General features: G+C 36.5%; 1 protein-coding gene across 2 annotated transcripts in view; it reads left to right on the top strand.

Moving 5' to 3' along the window:
* The window catches only part of LOC127177339 (pleckstrin homology domain-containing family G member 2-like), a 53219-nt gene that overhangs the window by 16205 nt on the left and 13532 nt on the right, over nucleotides 1–23482 (top strand). The window contains exons 2-4 of one of the 2 annotated variants that reach the window (XM_051129583.1): nucleotides 3307–3384; nucleotides 11154–11560; nucleotides 22186–22286. In XM_051129583.1, the coding sequence (XP_050985540.1) occupies nucleotides 3336–3384; nucleotides 11154–11560; nucleotides 22186–22286 (557 nt within the window). In that variant the 5' untranslated portion in view covers nucleotides 3307–3335. Of the gene's footprint in view, nucleotides 1–3306; nucleotides 3385–8623; nucleotides 8854–11153; nucleotides 11561–22185; nucleotides 22287–23482 lie in introns of those variants that run through there. The other variant, XM_051129584.1, reaches the window with a different exon arrangement.

The following is a 23482-nucleotide window of genomic DNA, read 5'->3' as shown; positions in this document are numbered from 1 at the left end:
TGTTATAAACATACCTTCTTACTTTGAGTTGACAGTGCTACCCAATGATTATTTTATTTTTTTTATTTTATTTTATTTTATATACCTTCTTACTGTGAGTTGACAGTGCTACCCAATAATTTTTATTTTAATTTGTTTTAATCTTTATTTTATTTTATTTCATTTTTTATTATTTTATGTTATTTTAATCTTTTTTTTTTTTAATTTTTATTATTTTGTTTTATTTTAATCTTTAATTTATTTATTTTATTTTTATTATTTTATTTTATTTTAATATTTATTTTATTTTGTTTTATTTATTTTATTTTATTTTTTTATTATTTTATTTTATTTTAATCTTTATTTTATTTTATTTATTTTATTTTAATGAATTTTATTTTACAAACAGACCTTCTTGCTGTGAGTTGACAGTGCTACTCAATGATTTTTTAATTTAATTTAATTTAATTTAATTTAATTTAATTTTTTTATTTTTAAAAAGACCATCTTGCTGAGAGGTGACAGTGCTACCCAATGAGTAATTTTATTTATTTTTATTTTATTTTATTTTACAAACAAACCTTCTTTCTGTGAGTTGACAGTGCTACTCAATGATTTTTTTATTTAAATTAATTTTATTTTATTATTTTTATTTTATTTTATTTTATTTTATTTTATTTTATTTATTTTTGTAAACAGACTGTCTTGCTGTGAGTTGACAGTGCTACTCAATGATTTATTTTATTTTATTTTATTTATACAAATAGACCTTCTTGCTGTTCTACCCAATAATATTTAATTTAATTTGATTAAATTTTTAAATTTAATTTTAAAATTTAATTTAATTTAATTTTTCATTTGATTTTATTTAATTTTATTAACTTTATTTTATTTTATTTTACAGACCTTTTTGCTGTGAGTTGACAGTGCTACCCAATGTTTTATTTTATTTTATCTTATTTTTTTTTTGTTTTATTTTATTTTATTTTATTTTATTATTTTTTGTAAACAGACCTTCTTGCTGTGAGTTGACAGTTCGATTTATTCTAATTTTATTTTATTTTATTTCTTTCTTTTAACATATTTAGAAAGAAAATGTTTTTATAAAATTATTAGTTTTAGTTTAAGGATAATTTATTTGCAATGTTTGGCCTCTTGCCTACTATTCATTCTGGGTCCTTAAGTGAGAACCCCTGTTTTAGATGAAACCTCTTTATTGAAATTCATAAATCAAAGCGTAGAAAAAGAGCAGTGTCAATTTTTATTGTAAGACATCAGAGCAGAGCGAGCATGGAGAACTTCTCCCCTGAGCTGTGAACTGTTTCTGTCTCATTTCTGAGTTATGGAGGGTGACTGGACAGTTAAAGCTTTCCCTCAGATGTTAAGGTCTCCTGCTGGTGCTGTCCTCTAAGTGACGGCCAGCGGGGAGCCTGCGGAGTGAAGGCCGGGGCAGGTGACGCGGGAGACAGCTTGTCGGGATATGATAAACATTAACACATCATAGAGGAGCCCTGTCTATTCTGATTGTTTCCTTTTCCTGAAGTTCCAGCACCAATTGCGCTGACAGGACACATGCTCAACATTTGGGAAAGAGAGCTGCAGATTTTTGTGTCTGTGCCAACCATTACATACGTTTCATTTTCTCTTCTTTTGTAAGAGAGAGAGAGAAAGTGCGAGACGAAGCCTTTCGAAGCAAGGCCTGTGAGCTACACCCCCACTCTTTGTCAAACAGCGTCTATCGAGTTTCAGCTCTTTAATTGCTTTGGCTCAGACCTTTGGTATTTTTTTTTCCTCTAGATTTTTTTTATTGTCTTCCTCTTCTCATGAAAGAAGCGGAAGGCACTTTAGCACTGATAAAGAAAGAGGCAGTTTGCTGTAGTTTTTCTCAGTCTAAACTAATGGGAGTGTACACTACATTTGTTGAGGGGTTATAATGTTCTGACTTGTGTCTGACATTACTGTGCAGGACATTTATTTATTTATTTATTTATTTATTTAACATTGCTGTGAGGTGCTACTCACTGAATTTTATTTTATTTTATTATTTTACGAAATGACCTTCTTGCTGTGAAGTGACAGTGCTATCTAATGAGTAATTATTTTATTTTATTTTATTTTAAAAAAGACTGTCTTCCTGTGAGCTGAGGTGCTACCCAATGAGTTATTTTATTTTATTTTATTTTAATTTTTTTTATTTAATTTTTTTTATTTTTTAATTTGATATTTAATTTTTTTTTTCCAAGCAGACCTTCTTGCTGTGAGGTAACAGTGCTACCAAATGAGTTATTTTATTTTATTTTATTTTATTTTATTATGAAAAGACCTTCTTACTCTGAGGTGATGGTGCTACCCAATGAATAATTATTTTATTTTATTATTTTATTTTATTTATTTATTTTTTTTATTTTTTTTTTCCAAGCAGACCATCTTGCTGTGAGATAACAGCGCTACCAAATGTGTTATTTTATTTTATTTTATTTTATTTTATTTTATTTTATTTTATTTTATTTTATGAAAAAACCTTTTTGCTGTGAGGTGATGGTGCAACCCAATGAGTTATTTTATTTTATTTTATTTTAAAAAATACCATCCTGCCTGGAGGTGACAGTGCTACCCAATGAGTTATTTTATTTTATTTTATTTTATTTTATTTTATTTTATTTTATTTTATTTTATGAAAAGACCTTCTTGCAGTGAGGTGACAGTGCTACCCAATGAGTAATTTTATTTAATTTTATTATTTTATGAAAAGACCTTCTTGCTGTGAGGTAATGGTGCTACCCAATGAATAATTATTGTATTTTATTTTATTTTATTTTTTAAAAAGACCATCTTGCTGGGAGGTGACAGTGCTACCCAATGAGTAATTTTATTTAATTTTATTTTATGAAAAGACCTTCTTGCTGTGAGGTAATGGTGCTACCCAATGAATAATTATTGTATTTTATTTAATTTTATTTTTTACAAAGACCATCTTGCACTGAGGTGACAGTGCTACCCAATGAGTAATTTAATTTAATGTAATGTAATGTTATGTTATGTTATGTTATGTTATGTTATGTTTATGTTATGTTATATGTTATGTTATATGTTATGTTATGTTATGTTATGTTATGTTATTTTATTTTATTTTATTTTACTTTACTTTACAAGCAGTGCTACCCAGTGATTTATTTTATTATTTTTCCAGACATTCTTGCTGCAAAGTGATTGTAATCATACTGCTATTATTTTTTTTATCACACATTTTTGATTACACTTTTCATGAAACATTACTTAGATCAACTGAAACTGTTTTCATTTTAACACTTTGCATTTTTTCCGCAGGTTTCAACTTCCTGTGATATAATCACACCATGCCTGAGGGGGCGGGCCGCGACAGCCAGAAAAAAAACAGCAACCAAGGTCAGATGCCACTCAGTTAATATCAATGTTTGGAAATCTGAGCGTGATGATGTAACATCCCAGTGAAAAGTTACTGACAGGAAACGCTCATTCATGCTCTGATTTTGAAGTTGCTTTTGTTAACTTCTACTGTATGTTGTGGTTGAGTTCAAAACCACAAACAAGAGCCTGGGAAAATGACAAAAGATATCTTTTCTGAGATATTGCACAATTTTCAATGGAGATAAGCCATCAAGCATGCCTAAGATAAGAGTGTCTATTAGGAATGAAAAGCTAGCAGTTATCAGGTTCACATTTAGATGGGGTGGTCTCCCTCTTGATATTTTTGGGCCTCAGCCTCTCCTTCTTTACAAAGAATGGCTGCTTACATTATCAATTCAAACAAACCCAACAAGACTGTTGGAAATGTGCTGACAATCACAATTGTTTAGGGTTGGTCACCTCTCTTTGGATTGGGCTCTCCAAACAATTCCTGATTGAAATAGCTATGATCATGCAGTAGAGACCAAGAGGCACATTTATGTTTAGAAAGAAACTTTTGTCATATTGACTCTGGAATACGTCAAGTTGCCATCAGTATACTATGCATAACATCCAGCAGTGCGTGTATGTGGCCAGATTTCAAATAAAAATACATAATACAAACATCATTAGGCTTTTGACCCAAATAATGTCGTCCTGACTTCAGTTGGCATGTGATGACTAGGTGGTGTTGAGCACTGAGCACCTTTGGAGGGAACTGCGTGCATTTGGTTTCACCACTTCCTGTGACGGGGCCGTCAGGTGCAGACTGGCACGGCGTACAGGAAGTATCTCAACAGACAGACGAGCAGTTAGATACGCTGATACAGATAAACACTCACTGCTTGAGCTCAGCTCCATCTTGTAGTATTATTTTGTGAGTCATGCCTGTTTCAAACACTTTAGAATGTCTGTGTTGGAATTTAAGAATACATTTCTATAAATGGGCATACCAGATGTTCAGAAATATGCTGTGGTCAGGTCTACACAACTCTACACAATGGCAAGAAAAAAGGATATAAGCTAACTTAAGTTTTTTTTTTTTTTTGTATATTTATTTTATATATATATACTGATTTCTGCTGTTTTTCTAAATAGAGGAGGCGGATGTTGTTAAGAAACTAACTTGTGTTACCTTGTGCAAGCTTGTTCAGAAGTGTTAGAAAAATAATTTAGAGATTAAATACGGCAGTTAAAGGAGAAGTCCACTTCCAGAACAACAATTCACAAATAATTTACTCACCCCCTTGTCATCCAAGATGTCCATGTTTTTCTATCTTCAGTCGTGAAGAATTTATGGTTTTTGAGGAAAGCATTTTAGGATTTTTTTTTGTGCCCCCGATTTTGAACTTCCAAAATGTAGTTTAAATGCAGCTTCAAAGGGCTCTAAACGATCCCAGCCGAGGAAGAAGGGTCTTATCTAGTGAAACGATTGGTCATTTTTTTCGGAAAATAAAAATGTGTATACTTTTTAAGCACAAAAGCTTGTGTAGCACAGGCTCTGCGATGCGCGTTCACGTACTGTTGAACCATTTTGGAAGGTCACGTGGCACGTAGGTGGAACTACAGACGCAGTGTTTACAAAGCGAACGCGCAAAGACTAAGAAAGTGCAAATAAGTCAAACAAAAAGGTACAACGATGTCGGATGATTCTGAAGTTGTAGGAGAAAATAACAGGAGTTTTTCAACATACTCTACCTTTTTAAGCCGGAGTACACGGATGATGAACTTGTGGTGATTCGAACACATAATTCGTGGTAGTAATGGTAAGTTCGGATCATTTTAGTGGCTTGGACATTTGATTTGAACAAATCTTTTTTCGAGTCATTTCATTCATTTTAGCAAAATCAGCATCACGTGACAGCCCCATAAGATGAACGAACGACTCGAAAAACCCGAAGACTCGAAACAGGTGAACTAATTCCAGTACAGAACCTAATAGGATGTTGCGCATCCGCGACTGAACGAATCACTCCCAGAGACGACTCGTTCTTCCCGAGTCATATTAAAGATTCGTTCAAAATGAACAAATCGTTCAAGAACGACCCGTGGACGCGCATCCCAGAGCCTGTGGTACACGAGCTTTTGTGCTTAAAAAGTATACACATTTTTATTTAAAAAAAAAAAAAAAATGACAGATCGTTTCGCTAGATAAGACCCTTCTTCCTTGGGTGGGATTGTGTAGAGCCCTTTGAAGTCCATTATATGAAGACAAATCCTGAAATGTTTTCCTCAAAAACCATAATTTCTTTACGACTGAAGACAGAAAGACATGAACATCTTGGATGACATTGTTTATTTGTAAATTGTTGTTCTGAAAGTGGAGTTCTCCTTTAAGTCAGTGCTGCGTTTTTGTGCTAAAAATACAGTAAAAACAGTAATATTTCTAAATATTATTACGATTTAAAATAGTTTTTTATTAAATATGTATTTTATGGCTAGGCCGAGTGCTGTAGGTAATCACAGCGTGCTGATATCCAGCCATATTGCATGGCTACAAGTGTAATATTTAGTTTATACAACAGTTCGACGGCATGAATGTGTAAATACATAAGAAACGACAATGGAGTGTCTTTAAAAGCCCTTTACTTCCGCCACCGATTCAAATCTCAGTTTGGCAGTTGAATAGCTGAGCCCGTCTACATTACTAATTTGAAAATGTTAATTTAGAATTTAGAATTTAACAAAGGAACGTTGAATTACTTCATTAAAAGCTTGTTGTATTACTGTGTTAAAAGTTCACTTTATTATGTAGAGTATTATCAGAGAGAGATGGACTGAGCGAGTGTGATTACCTGCATCTGATACAGCATTCATTCTTCAGTCAATCTCATATTCATGATAAAACATTTTGAATGTCCGCTAAGGAAAGCAATATCATTGTCGTAGTATCATTTCATCTGCTATGGGTGATTTCTGATGACAGCACTGCTTAGTGCATTTGCTGGCTGTGTTTTACAAGGTGTTGCTGAAAGTAAAAATAACTTGTTTACAACCCTGTTTCAGTCTCTTTCAATATAAGTCTTTACTGATGACTCACTCATAAAAACAGTCTCTTGTTGCCACCTAACTGTGGAACAATGAAACTTCACTATCATTCACACATACTCACACACTGTTTCCCAATACTAAATACTACTATTTATATATATATATATATATATATATATATATATAAAATATTATTTATTGACAACAACGGCCATCATAAAAATTGCTAGGCAATTCAGTCAAAAGTACAAAGGCAGCACTCTGATATACAGCATTAAATTGACATAAAACATAACATGATGAGATTTTGCCCTTAGCCTAAACGATTTGCTCTGGAGCAAATAATAGATTAATGAGACCAAAAACTGCCTGTTAGATGTCTTGTATGATGCGACAAGCTTTGCACATTTGCATTTGGCAATTATCTGCCATTCTTCGCCTCACCTCTTCCCTCTCAGGCTCTGTCAGCTTGGTTGGGGGCTTGCAGACATTTTCAGGTTTCTCCAGAAATATTTGATTGTGTTCAAGCCAAGGCTGAGCCACTCAAGGACATTCACAGAGTTGTCTATAAGCCACTCTTGCTGTGTACTTAGGGTCATTGTCCTGTTGGAAGGTGAACCTTCTGCCTAGTCTGAGGTTCTGAATGCTCTGGACTGGGTTTTCATTAAGGCGATCTCAATATTTTGGTGCAATAAGCTTTCCTTCTACTCTGACGAGTCCCTCAGCCCCTGCCGCTGAAAAACAGCCCCATAGCATGAGGCTGCTACCAGCGCACTTTACTTTTGGGATGGTCCTCTACAGGTGATGAGCAGTGCTTGGTTTCCTTCAAACATGATGTTTGGAATTGAGGTTCATCAGACCAGAGAATCTTGTTTTTCACAGTCTGAGGGTCCGTTAGGTGCTTTTTTGCAAATTCCAAGTGTTTTCACTGAGAAAAGGATTAAGTTTGGCCACACCACCATAAAGACTGGATTGGTGGAGTGTTGCAGTGATGTATGTCCTTCTGCAGTTTTCTTCCATCTGCATATATGATTCATGGAGCTCAGCTAGAGTGACTATCAGCTTCTTGTTGACCAGTATAACCAAGCCCCTTCTCCATCAATCGCTCAGTTTGGCCAGGAGGCCAGATCTGGGAAGAGTCCTTGTTGTTCCAGGCATGTCCCATTATGGATAATGGAGGGTACGTGCTTCTGTAAAGCTTCAATGAAGCAGAATTTTTTTTTTTCTAAACTCTTCTCCAGATCTGTGCCTTGACATAAGCCTGTTTCTGAGCTCTACAGGCTATTTTGACCTCAGGGCTTAGTTTTTGCTCTGATATGCATTTTTGAGCTGTGCCTTTCCAAATCATACTCATTTAAATAAACTTGCCACGGTTTAACTCCACTCTAAGTGTAGTAACATCTACAAGTAAATATAAGTGCTCCTGAACTGAATTTCTAGTGTCTCAGAAAAGGGTATAAATACTTATGGAATGGAATCATTTCAGTTTTTTATTTCTAATAAATTTGCAGTTGTTACAAACCTGTTTTGTGCCTTGTGGAGTGTAGATTGATGTGGAAAAAAGTAATTTAAAACAGTCTAACATAAGGCTGCAACATAGCAAAACGTGAGAAAAATGAAGGGGTATGAATACTTTCGCAAAGCACTGTATGTAGAATATATATTTTTAGCCCGAGCAACCTTTGTGATGTCATTTATCATCAGCTTTCTTTTAAAAGAGAACAGAGATATGGAAGGTCAGCACCTACTCCACATATTATTTCAGTTTATCTTGCTGATGTCATAGACATTCCTATTTAAGTAGCTCTGACAGTCCTCTCTCACATGCTAAAGGTATCAGAATGATGTAATGGGTGAATACAATATACAATATACATTCTCTTTTTTACAACAATGAAGCATAGGACCATCAAGCTTTGCATATGTGACATTTAAGTGTATTTCCCACTTCAGTTTTCATTTTCCTACCGTTTTTTCGTTATTTTGAGGTGAAATGTGACCTAGACGTGTTTTTTTTTTTTTTTTTTTTTTTTTAATGTAGTGGTTCCTTGTATTGTCTTGTTTCTCAAACACATAAATGCTCTTTAGTATTTTCCGGCAAAGACCGAGTTTGGCAGCTCTTTGTGGTTTTGCGGCCTGTATGCTAATACACACCTAGACAGGAAATCTCTCTATGAGAGAGAAGTGTGCAACAAGCCGAACTCGCATTATTTGCACATGTTAGATATGTTGCGTGGTTCCTGTTTGCTGTATGACTGATGAGGTGCTTCCAGTTACTGCCGGAATAAGATTCTGTTTCAGAAATCATTTGGACACCTGATGTCATTTGGTAGACGACGGTAGCCATTTGCTTTAAATTAGTTGTGAGGACTAACTAAACTACAGTGAGAAGACCTAATTCACAGCTAACCGCATTGGTGGTCGTTTCAGCTGATGCTGCAGTGCCTTGCGGATCAGGTATGTGATCTTTTTGTCTTGGCTTTCACTCGTCTAGCCAAATGATCTCCACAGACTGCCGTGATCGATATAACAGGCCCGATTCTCTGTTAGGTGAGCCTTGTTAGGCTCTTTATTGGAGTATGAATGACTAAATAAAAGAGTTGAACAGCATGCATGAGATTTATATGATGAAAATACCACAATTACTGGAAATCATAATAAGTATGTATCACCAACTAATAATTTATTGCAATTACGGACACAAAGATCAAATTAAGGTGTTTTTTACATTATCATTTACATAAGCGGATCGATGTCATTATGAAAATATAGGCAATTAGCTCTAATGTATTATTTCAGATTTCTAAAACAGCTGCACAATTCATCAAGTCATTCCATTTTCCATTAAGAATCATATAATTATGAAGAACAGAGTATGTGTGTTGGCTCCCGCACATGTCCATCAGTCTTATCTTGAGATGGTTGGGCTTTGTTGGACATCCTGACCGATTTATCCTCTCTAATTCGTGCTGTGTGCTTTTAAACTTAATGTTGGGGATAACGAAATCCATAGGGATGAGGTTTTGGGTGAAGAACTCCCCTGTTGATGGTTCTTCCATGCCACATGAAAGCTTCTGACTTCATGGCCAAGTAGTGATGGAGAACGCTGTCTGTTTGCTTTTGTTCCAGAGGATGCCCTGGGTTTACGTTGTCACACTTCATGCATCTGTCTAGCTGAATTTATGCTGCGCTTTGAACGTTCTTCTGAATGCTTTTGCACCCAGTACAGCTGATCTCAAGAAAAGCAAAATATGGCCGTATTGGTGATGTATGTCTGGCCGTGGAGGATTTTACAATCACATTTTTTTCATGTGCGACTGCCGCCATAGTGGTGCTGGTCTTGGATCAGGTCCAGCAGAAGATAAACACATGCCTTCATGCACTTTATGAGTGTGTTTAAATCAAATTCAGGCAATCAGTATTACCAAAGTGCTTTCAAACCTTGTATGAATGCAGGGAATGGGAGAAAAGGCCGCAAGCTTTTCCAGCTAATGGTCAGTTGGAACGCTTGATGGATGATAGGCAGACTTGGCGAGGAAGGGAGCGTAACAGTTGACTGCGTCGCCCTGCCTGCTAGGTCAGAGGAAATGGAGGATTGTTCGTCTCTGCCGGCTCGCGCTCTGTAACTGGGCCACCATTGTGACAAGCACAGCCCAGCATTCAGCCTTTAAACAATGGCAGTCCTCACAGCGCTCTGTACCGGTCTGTGTTCGCTTGCCTTGACGACCAGACTGTTGAGTTCAGTTTTGATACGGCTCTTCAGGCAGAACGTTACTGTTTTGTTTTAGATGTTCTGGTCGTCTGAGGGCACGGCTGATTAAATGACTTCTGTGTTCTCAGGTTTAATCAGCCAGCAAATTGCAGTCAGGAAGTTGTGATTTTTGTTTCCTGTCTATATAGGGTGTACACGGCACCGTTCGATTGACAGCCTCTGTGGGTTTGCTGCAAGCCAGTGCGATTATAGATTTGCACTGTCACACCTTTGAGGCAGGCAGATTTTTTTGCAGAAAACACTTTGTAAGGACTTATAGTTTGTCTTTGTACTTTTACATAAAAATATATATATTTATTAAATAATATATTTACATAGTAGTATGTATTATATTAATATATATTTATTATTTTTCAAATATATTTATATGTTGTTAAATGTGTGTGTGTGTGTGTGTTTATTTAATATTTTATATTTTTTATATCATGAACATGTTACATTTGAAATAATATTAAAAAAGAAAAAATATAGATACATATAAACAGATATAAAGACAAAAATATAAATGTGTGTAGATAGATAGATAGATATTTTTATAAATAAAAAAAGAAATAGTTTTTAAATTATAAAATTATAGTATTAACATAACTTAAGTTAAAACTTGTAACTTGTAGCTTGTAACTTGTTACTTAACCCTTTAACTGTCACTCCCATTTTTGAACACAGACATAAAAATGCACTAGACTTACATTTTTATAATTCATGAATAAAAATATTTTGTAATATGATTTTAATGTACATTTTCCGTGGTAATGCAATGTCTGATTTTAAAATGCCTTTCAAAGGGTGAATTTTGAAATTTTAAGTTTTGAACTGATATATAATTTCTTATGATATATTAATCTATTACTTTTCCTACATAATTTTTCATTTAAGTTCTCAACATTGTCTTAACATTTTTTTTATTCAATAACCAAAAATGCTGTATTACGCAGTGATTACTAGTATCTTCACACTAAATTGTTTCTATTTTTCTCTGCTGTAGCTGCCAAACGCCCCTCCTCTGTGTCCTCGCTGAGTGGGATCGTGAGCCGCATGGCCTCCTCAGGGGGCGCGTCCCGTGGGAGCTGCACCTCTGTTAACACGGTGTGCTCTGACAGTGACCGTGGAGCCAGTCTGAGCTCCTCTGCTTCATCTGCCTCGCTGCAGGATGGGCACTCTTCCTCTTCTTCCTCATCCCTCCCCTACGGAGCCGTGCCGGCCTATCCCGGGCCACAGCGTAATGGCTCTGACATCAGCCTGGACCTCACCCCTCTCTCCCTGCTGACGGGAGCTGGTCCCCTCGCCACATCTACAACACCACTGCCCAAACTCACTCGTCTGGAGAGGGTGGCGCTGGAGATAGTGGAGACCGAGCAGGCCTACGTGAGGGACCTCAAGAGCATTGTGGAGGTAAGCACCAGACACATGCTGATCTCTGTTCATACAATGTTTTGTACCACAAAAACAACATTGAGCTATGTTTAAATAATATTTTCATCATTTTAACCAAAAAAATAAAAAAATGTTGTTTACTCATCCTAATGTTATTCTAAAACCTATATGCATTTCTTTCTTCTGTGAAACACAAAAGAAGATACCTTTAAAAAAAAAATTTTGACCATGCAATGAAATTCTAATGGTTATTTGGACTCCTTTATTTTTAATACAAAAATGTTTTTCAAAATATTTTGATGAGACCATTTAGATAACCCTAAAACCTAAAATCCATCAAAAACACCACAGAGAAGAACTAGCAACACCTTAGAAGCCAGCCAGAACAACATAGAAACCAATCAAAACACTGCAGTGAACAGCTAGCAACATCTTTGAAGCCAGCCAGATCAACCTAGAAACCAGTTAAAACACCTAAGCGAACAGCTACTGTAGCAACACCCTAGAAACAGACCAGAACATCATAGAAAACATCTAGCAACAGCCCAGAAACCACCCAAAACACCACAGCAACACCATAAAAGCTGTGCCAGAACAACCTAGCCTTAACCTAGAAGCCATCCAAAACACCCGAGCGAACAGATACAGTAGCAACACCCTAGAAACAAGTCAGAACAACCTAGAAAACACACAGCTACTATAGCAACACCCAAGAGTCAACCTAAAACAGCCTACCAAGCACCTAGCAACAACCTAGAAACCACCCAAAACACCCGAACGAACAGCTACTGTAGCAACGCCCTAGAAACAGACCAGACATCCTACAAAACACCTAACAACAGCCTAGAAACTACGCAAAATACCACAGCAAACAGCTAGTAACACCTTAGAAGCCAGATAAAACAACCTAGCGAGCACTTAGCAACAGTCTAGAAACCATCAAAAACACCACTGCAAGCAGCTGGCTAGACCGTAGAACAAAAAACAACTTAGTAAGCCCCAAGCAACAGTCTATAAACCTCCCAAAATACCCCAGCGACCGGCTACTATAGCAACACCCAAGAAACAACCCAAAACAGCCTACTAAGCACCTAGCAACAACCTAGCTAACATCTAGTAACAGCCTAGAAACCACCCAAAACACCACAGTGAACAGCTAGCAGCCCCTTAGTCTCGCGTAGCCAGACCTTCAGACTGACAGCAGGAAGTCTGGGAGCTTTGGCTGCTTTGAATGGCCAAAGCCCGCCCAAGAGGCCATATGACTGACAGATAAAGCAACCAATCACGTTTCGTTTTGTGCCGCGTCATGTTTAGGGGCGTGGAAATTTCGCCACAATAACATGTAGGTGTGTAAAATCCAGCGTTTAGTTGATCCTGATAAGCGCTCGTTATCACAGTTGTAAACACACGGCTTTCTTCTTTCATGAGGGGGTTTGGCACCATTTTTGTTTCCAGCTAAAAAACGTGACATTCGCGTCTTTTGGAAATCCTGTATAATCTAACCAATTGACGTCTTCGAAACTCCTGAAGTGTTTGCAGCTAAGTGTGCCATATACATCAGATATTCAGCCAGCAGTCCATGGGTGTGCAAACACCTAAGTGAACAGCTACTGTAGCAACACCCTTGAAACAAACTGGAACAACCTAGAATCTAGCAGCAGCCTAGAAACCACCCAAAACACCGCAGTGAACAGCTAGCAACACCTTAGAAGCCAGCCAGAACAACCTAGCATGCACTTAGCAACAGCACTAAAAAGCATCAAAAACACCACAGCAAAGCACTAGTAACACCTTAGAAGTGAGCCAGAACAACCTAAAGTGGACTTCCACAACCTAGAAACCACCCAAAACACCCATAAAAGATGCTGTAGCAGCACCTTAGAAACAAGTCAGAACAACCTAGAAAAGACATAGCAACAACCTAGAAACCACCCAAAACACCACAGTGAACAGCTAGCAACACCTTAGAAGCCAGCCAGAACAACCTAGAAACCACACAAGCACTTAGAAATGATCTAGAAACCACCCAGAATACCTTAGTAAGCCCCTAGCAATAGTCTAGAAACCACCTAAAACAGCAACTGTAGCAGCACCCTAGAAACAAACCAGAACAAAATGCCAAGCATCTAGCAACAACTCATCTAGCAACTCAGAAGCCAACCAGAACAACCTAGCGAGCGTTTAGCAACAACCTAGACACCACCCAAAACACTAAAACTAACAGCAACAGTAGCAACACCCTAGAAATAAACCAAAACAACCTAGCGAGCACCTAGCACTGGCTTAGAAGCCACCTAAAACACCACAGTGGACAGCTAGCAACACCACAGAAACCACCCAGAACAACCTAGCAACACCCTAGAAACCACTCTGAACACCTTAGCAAATGTAAGCCTAGAAAGCATCCAGAACACCCCCAACAAACATCTAACAGCGTAGAAACCACTCAAAACAATAAAGCGAGCACCCTAGAAACCACATAGCAGCAAATGGGAACCAATCACAACACCCTAGCATGGTGGCTGTAAGAATTACATGGGCAAGAACCTCAATTTAAATGTTGTGTTTTGTTGTTTTGTTTTAATATGAATGTTAAACTCCAATTTGAAGACTTTGAAAAAGACTCGGGATGACTGCAGAATAAATCCTATTATTTTTGCTGGTCCAAACCCACCCAGATGGTGGTGCATTCTTTTGGGCTCTAGGATTGCTCAGTCATGGAAGCTCATCCAGATCAGCATTTCAACCGTCATATCTCTTCACCTGCCGTCCATCCCGTATGTAATCCAGGACTCGTATAACAGACAGCAGAGAAAACTGAGCCCTTTCCCTGTGCCAGCGGCGATTTAAAATGTGATCATTGTGAGATTCTGTTGTGCCATTCATCACACATTCAGGTGGAGCAAAGGAGGTCATGGCACTGGATGAAAGCTGCAATAAATTCAGTCTGTCACTTCAAACGCATCTCTGCGCTGCTTTACGCATGATTCGGGACAATAAGGAGGCTGTTGCTCAGCATTTCAAACGCACGCACACACAAATCAGAATGTGCTGTAAATATAAGAGACTCTTTGTGGATGCTCTTCAACACATTCATCATATTTCCATGCACAGGTTGCTGGAAGATCAGACCTCCACTGTGACCTCCAGCGGGGGTCATGGACGCACACCAAGACATGTTATGCCCTGTGCACATGGGCAGCAATTTTGATCACCCTTATTGATATTAGTTGCTGCTTATTTGTATTTTGTTTCTGCAAATTTGTCCTTGTTTTTTATCAGCAAGGATGCATTGATCAAAAGCGACAGTAATCAAAAATTAATAATTGATCAAAAGTATATATTATCACTTTTGAGTTTTCTTTCTAAAGATTCAAATCATGAGAATAATTAGGTCAACGCAATTTCTGCCTTAAAAGGTAATTGCGATTTTTTTATTTCTTAATTGTGACTTTTTTTCTTAGAGTTGCGTGATTAAAAAACTCACAATTTTTTTTTTTTTTTTTAATGAAACTCACAATTACGAGTTATTAGGTCAGACTTGTTGGATATAAACTCGCAATTATGAGAAATAAGTCAGAACTGCAAGATAAAAGAATCAGTCTGAATTGCGAGATGCAAACTCGTAAATGTGAAAAAAAGAATTGTGAGATAGAAACTGAATTGCAAGAAAAAAAGTCAAAATTACGAGGAAAAGTCAGTAAAAATTGTGCGATCAAAAATTGGAATTGCAAATAAAGTTAGAATTGCAAGACACAAGCTTGCAATTACAAGAAAGTCATAATTGCGATGAAAAAATTGGAATTGTGAGGAAAAAGTCAGAATTGTGAGATAAAAACAATTTTGCAATTTTGACTTTTTTTCTTACAATTCCAATTTTTTCCTCGCAATTCTGTCTTTTTTCTCATTATTGCAGGCTTGTATCTCCCAGTTTTGACTTTTGCGCAGTTCCAAGTTATCTCGCAGTTCTGACTTTTTTCTTGTAATTGCACATTTTTAACTCGCAGTTTTGACTTTTTTGCTTGTAATTGCACATTTTTATGTCGCAGTTTTGACACAATTCCAAGTTCGCAATTCTGACTTTTTTCTTGTAATTGGAAGTTTTTATCTCGTAATTTTTACTTTTTTCCTCACAATTCTGATGTTTATCTCGCAATTCCGACTTTTTGCTTGTAATTGCAAGTTTTTATCTTGCAATTTTGACTTTTTTTCTCACAATTTTGTTTTTTATCTTGCAATTCTGACTTTTCTCATAATGGCAAGTTTTTATCTTGCAATTTTGACTTTTTTCTTGTGATTGCAAGTTTTTATCTCGCAATTTTGCCTTTTTTTCCTCTCATAATTTCAATGTTTTTTTATCTTGCAATTCTGACTTTTCTCGTAATTGCAAGTTTGTATCTCACAATTCTGACTTTTTTTCTCGCAATTCCGATGTTTTTTTTATCTTGCAGTTGTGACTTTTTTCTGACTTTAGAAAACAAACTCAAAGGTAATAATATACATTTGAGTTAAAAATATACAATTACTAGAAAAAAGTCAAAATTGCGAGATAACTTGGAATAGCGAAAAAAGTCAAAATTCCATAATACAAACTTGCAATTATGAAAAAAGTCAAAATTGCGAATAAACTCGCATTTGCAAAAGTAAGAATTGCAAGTTTTTATCGGACATTTCTGACTTTCTAATTCGCAATTGCAAAATTATTTCATGCAATTCTGAGGAAACGTTCTAACTTCATTTCTGAAAATTTTGACTTTATATCTCGCAATTTAAAAAAAAAAGTCAGAATTGCAAGACAAAAACATGCAATGACCTTTTCTTTTCTTGTTTTTTTAATTCAGTACTGGAAACGGCACTTATAAATAGTAAGAAAAAAATAATAATAATGATAAATAAAAAATTTGAAATGAAATTATAAAAAAAAAAACCTGGAATAAAACAACACACTGTGCAGATTTAGCTCTATCGTGCTGTTGCCTGGGCCTGGAAAGTGGAGTTTGAGTGGTCTGTCATGAGTGACAAGGTCATTGTGAACAGTCTTTGAACTCATGGGAATATTGCCAGTGCCAGCCAACAACAGGTGTGCGTGTATGTACTATATAGTATGTGTGTGTTACCCTTTGTCTCTGTGACTGATTGATTGCAGAGGATCATGGGTACATAGGCCGGAGGTTGGGGAATGCCTGAAATGTAACTCCTTTTCCCTTTCGCTGATGGTTTATTTGAAGTCGAGCTTTTCATAAGCCAATAAAAAGAGAAGCCATGCAAGCTTATGCTGCTTTATGAAAAGATGCCTTCAGATCAAATAGCCTTAAATTGGTTGTTGAAAGACGCAGATCATGCCGAGGAATGCTGCTGTTTTATCAATCTGTGGTCTTAAAATGGAGGCTGAGTGGTGGATGGTTTTGGGGACGTAGTGCTGACTCTGGGATATGTGTGTATGATGTCTGATTGGAGTCATACCGAGCCAGGCTCTGCTTCTATTAGTAAGAGCCGTCTGGTTTTGATAGAAAGCGTAACAAAGAATGATGTCAAGCTAGCTGGAAACGAGATGAGCGTGAGCTCGCGGTGCACGACTCTGCTGTGTGTGACTGTTTTGCTTGGTGTTTGTGTGGGTTATTATTAGTTTGTGAAATGTCGTTTGGTGACATTCAGGTGCAGTGGGTTCAGCTCCAATGTATGTGTGTTGATGTGGGGAGCGTTTAGGGGAGAAAGACTGAGAGATTCCCCCTTTCTGTTTCAGCTGTGTTTCAGCCAAATAGGACAGGAAATTGGGGGACGAGGGGGGGCTTGGCTGTAGCCCCCATTCTGGGGCACAAGAGGAGATGGAGAGGGGCTGCTTACGAGAGAGAGGGACTGACTCCTGTTCCAAACTACAAACTGACCTAGTTTCTCAGACAAAGACTCTGAAGAGTGTGTTTAACTTGTTACAATTTCTCTCTCTATTGTCTGCCACCTTTCCAAACTTCCTCTTGTCGATAACATTTCCTTTCTTTCTTTCTCTTTTCTTTCTTTCTTTTTTCTTTCTTTTTCTTGCATTCATTCATTCTTTCTTTCTTTCTTTCTTTTATTCTTTCTTCATCATCCTGTTTTTTGTTAATGTCTTTTTCTTGTTTCTTTTCTTTTTTCTTTTATTTTCTTGATCTATCTATCTATCTATCTATCTATCTATCTATCTATCTATCTATCTATCTGTCTTTGTCTTTCTTTTATTTGTCTGTCCATGTGTCTTCTTTCCTTTTCTCTATCTATCTATCTATCTATCTATCTATCTATCTATCTATCTATCTATCTATCTATCTATCTATCTATCTATCTATCTATCTATCTATCTATCTCTTTGTCTTTCTTTTATTTGTCTGTCCATGTCTTCTTTTTTCTTTTCTTTTCTTTTCTTTTCTTTTCTTTTCTTTTCTTTTCTTTTCTTTTCTTTTCTTTTCTTTTCTTTTCTTTTCTTTTCTCTATCTATCTATCTATCTATCTATCTATCTATCTATCTATCTATCTGTCTGTCTGTCTCTCTGTCTATACTTTCTTGACTGTTTATCTGTCTTTTTCTTTTCTTTTCTTTTCTCTGTCTATCTATCTATCTATCTATCTATCTATCTATCTATCTATCTATCTATCTATCTGTCTGTCTGTCTCTCTGTCTATACTTTCTTGACTGTTTATCTGTCTTTTTCTTTTCTTTTCTTTTCTTTCTCTCTATCTATCTATCTATCTATCTATCTATCTATCTATCTATCTATCTATCTATCTATCTATCTATCTATCTGTCTATACTTTCTTGACTGTTTATCTGTCCTTTTCTTTTCTTTTCTTTTCTTTTCTTTTTCTTTTCTTAGTGTTTTCTCTCGTTCTGGTCCGTATCTCATATGTGAACATTTATGTTTTTCTTTTTGCCAGACTGGCTGTCATAACACACTTCATGTATACTCTAGTAAGTCATTTCGGTTAGACGACATCTGCCAAGAAAATGTGCACATAACTTATGGTTCCTTTGTCTGTGGCTGGTCCCGCTTGTCTCGCACACTCTCCTTTCATAACTCACAATGTAATCCTCAGATTTCCCCTCACCTCCTGGATTTTCACTCTTCCCCAAGTAGCTTTGTCATCACTCATCTCTTCATCTAGCGTTCTCCAGTTTTGCCATGTGTCACTCTCATGAGCGCCGTTCGTTCGGGGGAATTCTTTTCAGTCTACAGCGGAGTGTAAATCAGCGTAATTACAGTGTCCGTGTTCCCCTTGCCTTGTAAAGGTGCTGAATGTGCCAGTCCCTTATTTTTGGCTCATTTTGCCCCCACCTCAACATGTTTGCCTTCCCAGATGCCTTGTGGCTCTGGAAACAAACAGAAGAGGAAAAAAGGCCCCACGTTTTACACGTCCAGGAATGCAGAGGCACAGGGAAAGCTGGAGGGTGACAAAAAGAGGCCCTTATAAAGCCAGACCACTGTCTAACAGGACTCATTAAGTTTGTTTATTTGTACCTATTTATTGTAGTGGCTCATTTTGAATCTTTTTTTAGCTGGTTTCGCCTGGTGGCCTTCTTTTGTTGGCTCCAGTGTGCGTAGTTTCTCTCAGGAGATTGTAACTGCCATTCTTGGCACTTTCCCGTACTTCAGTCCGTTGCAGTCTGGTGGAATTTGTTTGTCTATGTTGGTTTGTTGGTTTTGGTCCCAGGGCTTGCTTATTAAGGGTTAATGAGGCCAAGCACTGATAAACAGACTGATAGTGTTGATAGATAGCTCTGTTTCACTCTGCCAGCTCAATCCTGAGACCATTTGCCGCAGCTCTATTTTGGTTTTTGGCCTCTGTTGGACACAAAATAGGCTGTAAAATATGATTAATTTTCTAATTTAATGCAAAACGCATTTTCCTCATTAAGGCAAGAATGTATCTTCTTAACGGCAGTATTATTATGATTATAGTGTTGGAAAACCTCTTCAAGCTGGAAACCTCACTACTTAGTACTGGTTTAGTATAAATGATAGATAATTATTAAGCTCTGCCATAGATTCTTTTAAAGCAACATTCTGGGGTCAATAGAAGTTAAGCTCAATGGATTTTGTGGCATAATGTTGATTACCACAAAAAATAATTTAGACTCATCTCTTATTTTCTTTTAACAAATGATGAGACATTTGCAGTGGAAGTAAACTGAGCCCCTTTTTGAGGTTTTAAAAGCAGAAATGTGAACTATTTCATACAACCACTTACATTTATTCTAAAATGTTTATAATTTGAGCTGTAAAGTTGTTATTATAACTTTAAAAATTGTGGGGTTTTTTTTACAAGAAGTCTCTTATGTTCACCAAGGCTGCATTTAATTGATCAAAATACAGTAAAAATAGTAATATATGTAATATATATATATATATATATATATATATATATATATATATATATATATATATATATATATATTATGTGTCTCTATCAGGGGTGCGTGATATGACCGAAATCTTATTTCACGAGTAATTTTATTTCACTGTAAAGATATGAATATATTCAAGAAATAACCCCCATGAAGCCATGGTTTACCGTTAATTTCTAACAGCTAAGGGGTGTTGTTGCTAAAACCCCTTAGCTGTTATAAAATGGTCATTGCATACTGAAGTCACACCGAAAATTTCGTATGGTTTTTTTCATATTCGTCATTCTAAAAATTCATCACGCACAGAAACCTTGCACATTGAGTCTGATGTGTATTAATTCATCCGTTCTTCTTATTAAAGATTTTTGTTGTGTTTTGTTGTGATTCTCGTTTGTTGTGTGATTAACATGAATGACAGACAGCAGGAATATTAGACTGCTGTCACTCTAAGAACTGCCCAGATACAATATACTGTAACAAATTCATGTGTTTTCTTTCTCAGCTATTTGCTTTCATTTAAGATCTAAATGACTGTGTTTATTAGGATACTTGAATTAGGATACTAAAGACAGGCATTTTGACACATACAAGTGTGTATTTAACCGTTTAAGGCCTATGAAGGGGCAAAAATAACTCAATATTCAATAATCCCTTGATCTACACTCTTAAAAATAAAGGTTCTTTATTGTCATTGATGGTTCCATGAAGACCCTTGAACATCCATGAAACCTTTCAAATGCAGAAAAGTTTCTTTATAATTGAAAAAGATTCTTTAAAATTTTAAAATGTTTTACAGAATGGTTCTTTTAAGACCAAAAATGGTTCTCCCTTTTTTTTTAAGAGTGTATGAGCACTGTCTTCACATGTGCGCACTTCCAGTGCTCAGAAAGTTTTCGTTACCAAGTTGTACAGAAATGTCACATAAGCGTGTAACCGCAATAAAAAATCTCTACAGGTGGACACATTTCTACTGGTTTATCATGTCTACCAGTATATTGCCCACATCTAGTATATATGTAAAAGTTATTTATTTTAGAGCTGAATTTTCAACAGCCATTTTTCCTGTCAGTGTTTTTTTTTTTTTGTTTTTTTTTTTTTAAATCACCTTTTTTGGTGTAAAGTTACACTACTGTTTAAAAGTTTATAGTCAATAAGCTTAACATCCTTTTAGATTTTTGTATAAACAGAGATCCATTGATTAATATGATTCTTCTGAACAGTAGTGTAACGGTTAGTTTATTACAGTTAAATGATGGTAACATACATTTCAATTACGTCTTTTGGCTAAACTGTTGAAACTGTCACTATTTTGATGTTTTATATTAGCCCTTTTGGTTATACTTTATTTTAACTATAAGTAACTTTGCAACTACATGTCAACTAATTCTCATTAATTTGCAACTTCATGTCTACTAACTCTGTTGAGAGCAGACTGTTAGGTTAAGTTTAGGGTTAGTAGAATAAGTTGACATTTACGCAAAGTATAGAAGAGTGTTAGAGGATATTAAGCAGACAGTCTACTAATACTCTAATGACTAATTGACATGCATTTGCAAAGTTACTTACTGTTAGTAGAATGTCTAAAGTGGACTTTTGCTTTTCACTTCCATCCTACGTTTCTCACTGTGACCCAAATCTTCCGTAAACTTTAACCCTGTGGAACCGGTTCCCTAAACTCAGCATTAACCAACCACTCCAAAACCGAGAAAGCTTGCTGAGCCCTGGCTTCTCTGTTCCTCAGCAGGCCACCTAAACCAGCCAGTATTTTACGTGGCTTAATGATGAGACCGTTTTCTCATGAGACCAGCTTATGACTTTTTTCGAGGTCGGAGGTGAAAGAGCAGAGAGAGAAAAGATAAATATTGTTAGAGGGGCTCCTTTTAACCACCGTATTAGTTGCATGCTTTGCTTTCCTGCACCGCTTTGTATGTTTACACTGAAGATCATTGAGGGGCTCAAGTGTGGCGTCCATGGTAATTGCATTACAACGATTCTTGGTGTCGAGAGAGATCATTCAAGGGTGAGAGTCACATCCTGCTGTGTCGGACCCATTTATAGTCTCTTTTTAGACGATAAATTATGAATCAACTCAGTGTTTACAATGGGAAAATGCGCTAGAATAGCGGCAACTTCACCAACTTCACCAACTTCACAAGTCCCACAGGAGTTTCCTGAATCACTAAAAAGCGAAACAAATTCAAGTGTGAAAATGCCTAGTATGACTTCTGTGAGGTCATCCACGCTCAATCTTTCTCGCTTTCTCTCTCAGGACTATCTTGGCTGCATTATCGACTGTGGCGACTTGCCTCTCAAACCAGAGGAGGTCAGCACTCTCTTCTGCAACATCGAGGACATCTATGAGTTTAACAGGTGGGTGTCTTCTTTCTTTTAAAACTCTGGTGGTCGAGATGTCCGTCTGGGTGGCAGTGGTGTCTGCTGAATTTGTCTAACACACAATGACTGGCCTAGGTCCTGGTCTGTCCCGTCATGAGGGACAATGTGCAGATGTCTGCCAAGAGCGAGTGTAGCCATTTCTGATACACTCCAGCAGACTGTCCCTGGACTGCTGTAGTTGATCTGGAATGCTCTTCAGGAGACGTATCCTCAGCCGTCGTCAAAACTTAAGCTCTTTTTAAAAGACGTGCAGCATATGGTTTATTACACTGCATGGTCTACCGAACAATTTAGTCAGTCGGTTTCACAATGTTTATTGCAAATGTCGTACGCATGGCTTTCAGTTGGTGGTTCATGCCACTCAAACTCCCTGTGTTTTTAACGTAATTCACCTCTACTCCACATCTTTCCTTTAATGACATTAGGCAGTGTCGAAATTGAACATGGCGCCTTACTGCCAGCTCTTGTGGGAAATTATCTTGGCTGTGTTGAAAACAGAAAATCTTCAAAACTCTTGGGTGTCCTCATGACCTTATTTAATTAAAACTTCCTTTAATAAAATGGCAGGACTTTTCTTCCCATCGCAGCTGCTTTTGGCCTCTGCTCGAGATTGTATTGGCATGTAATGAGCAGAATGAGTTATTAGCTTTTAAGAAAATCATTCTTAAAGGGATAGTTCACTCATAAATAAAAGAACTTTCATAATTTACAGTTTGTAGTGACCACAGGCTGTCAAGCTCCAAAAATGACAAAAAGCACCATATAAGTAGTCGATATGATTACACTTAAGTTTGGGGTCAGGTTTTTTCATACTTTAGTATAGGGAACAATTCTCATTATTAACTAGTTGCATATTAGCATGCCTATTATTAACATATTGGCTGTTTATTGGTACTTTTATGCAAAAGGTTGGGAACCCCTTGCAGAATCTGTGAAAATGTGAATAATTTTAATAAAATAAGAAAGATCATACAAAATACATGTTATTTTTTATTTAGTACTGTCCTGAGTAAGATATTTTATATAAAAGATGTTTACATATAGTGCACAAGACAAAAAAATAGCTGAATTTATTAAAATAACCCCCTTCAAAAGTTTGGGACCCCTTGATTCTTAACACTGTGTGTGGCTACCTGGATGATCTACGACTATTTTTTCATTTTGGTTGTTCA

The sequence above is a fragment of the Labeo rohita genome, chromosome 15, assembly GCF_022985175.1.
Source record: "Labeo rohita strain BAU-BD-2019 chromosome 15, IGBB_LRoh.1.0, whole genome shotgun sequence".
Lineage (NCBI taxonomy): Eukaryota > Metazoa > Chordata > Actinopteri > Cypriniformes > Cyprinidae > Labeo > Labeo rohita.
This window is presented reverse-complemented; position numbering and strand designations above follow the sequence as displayed.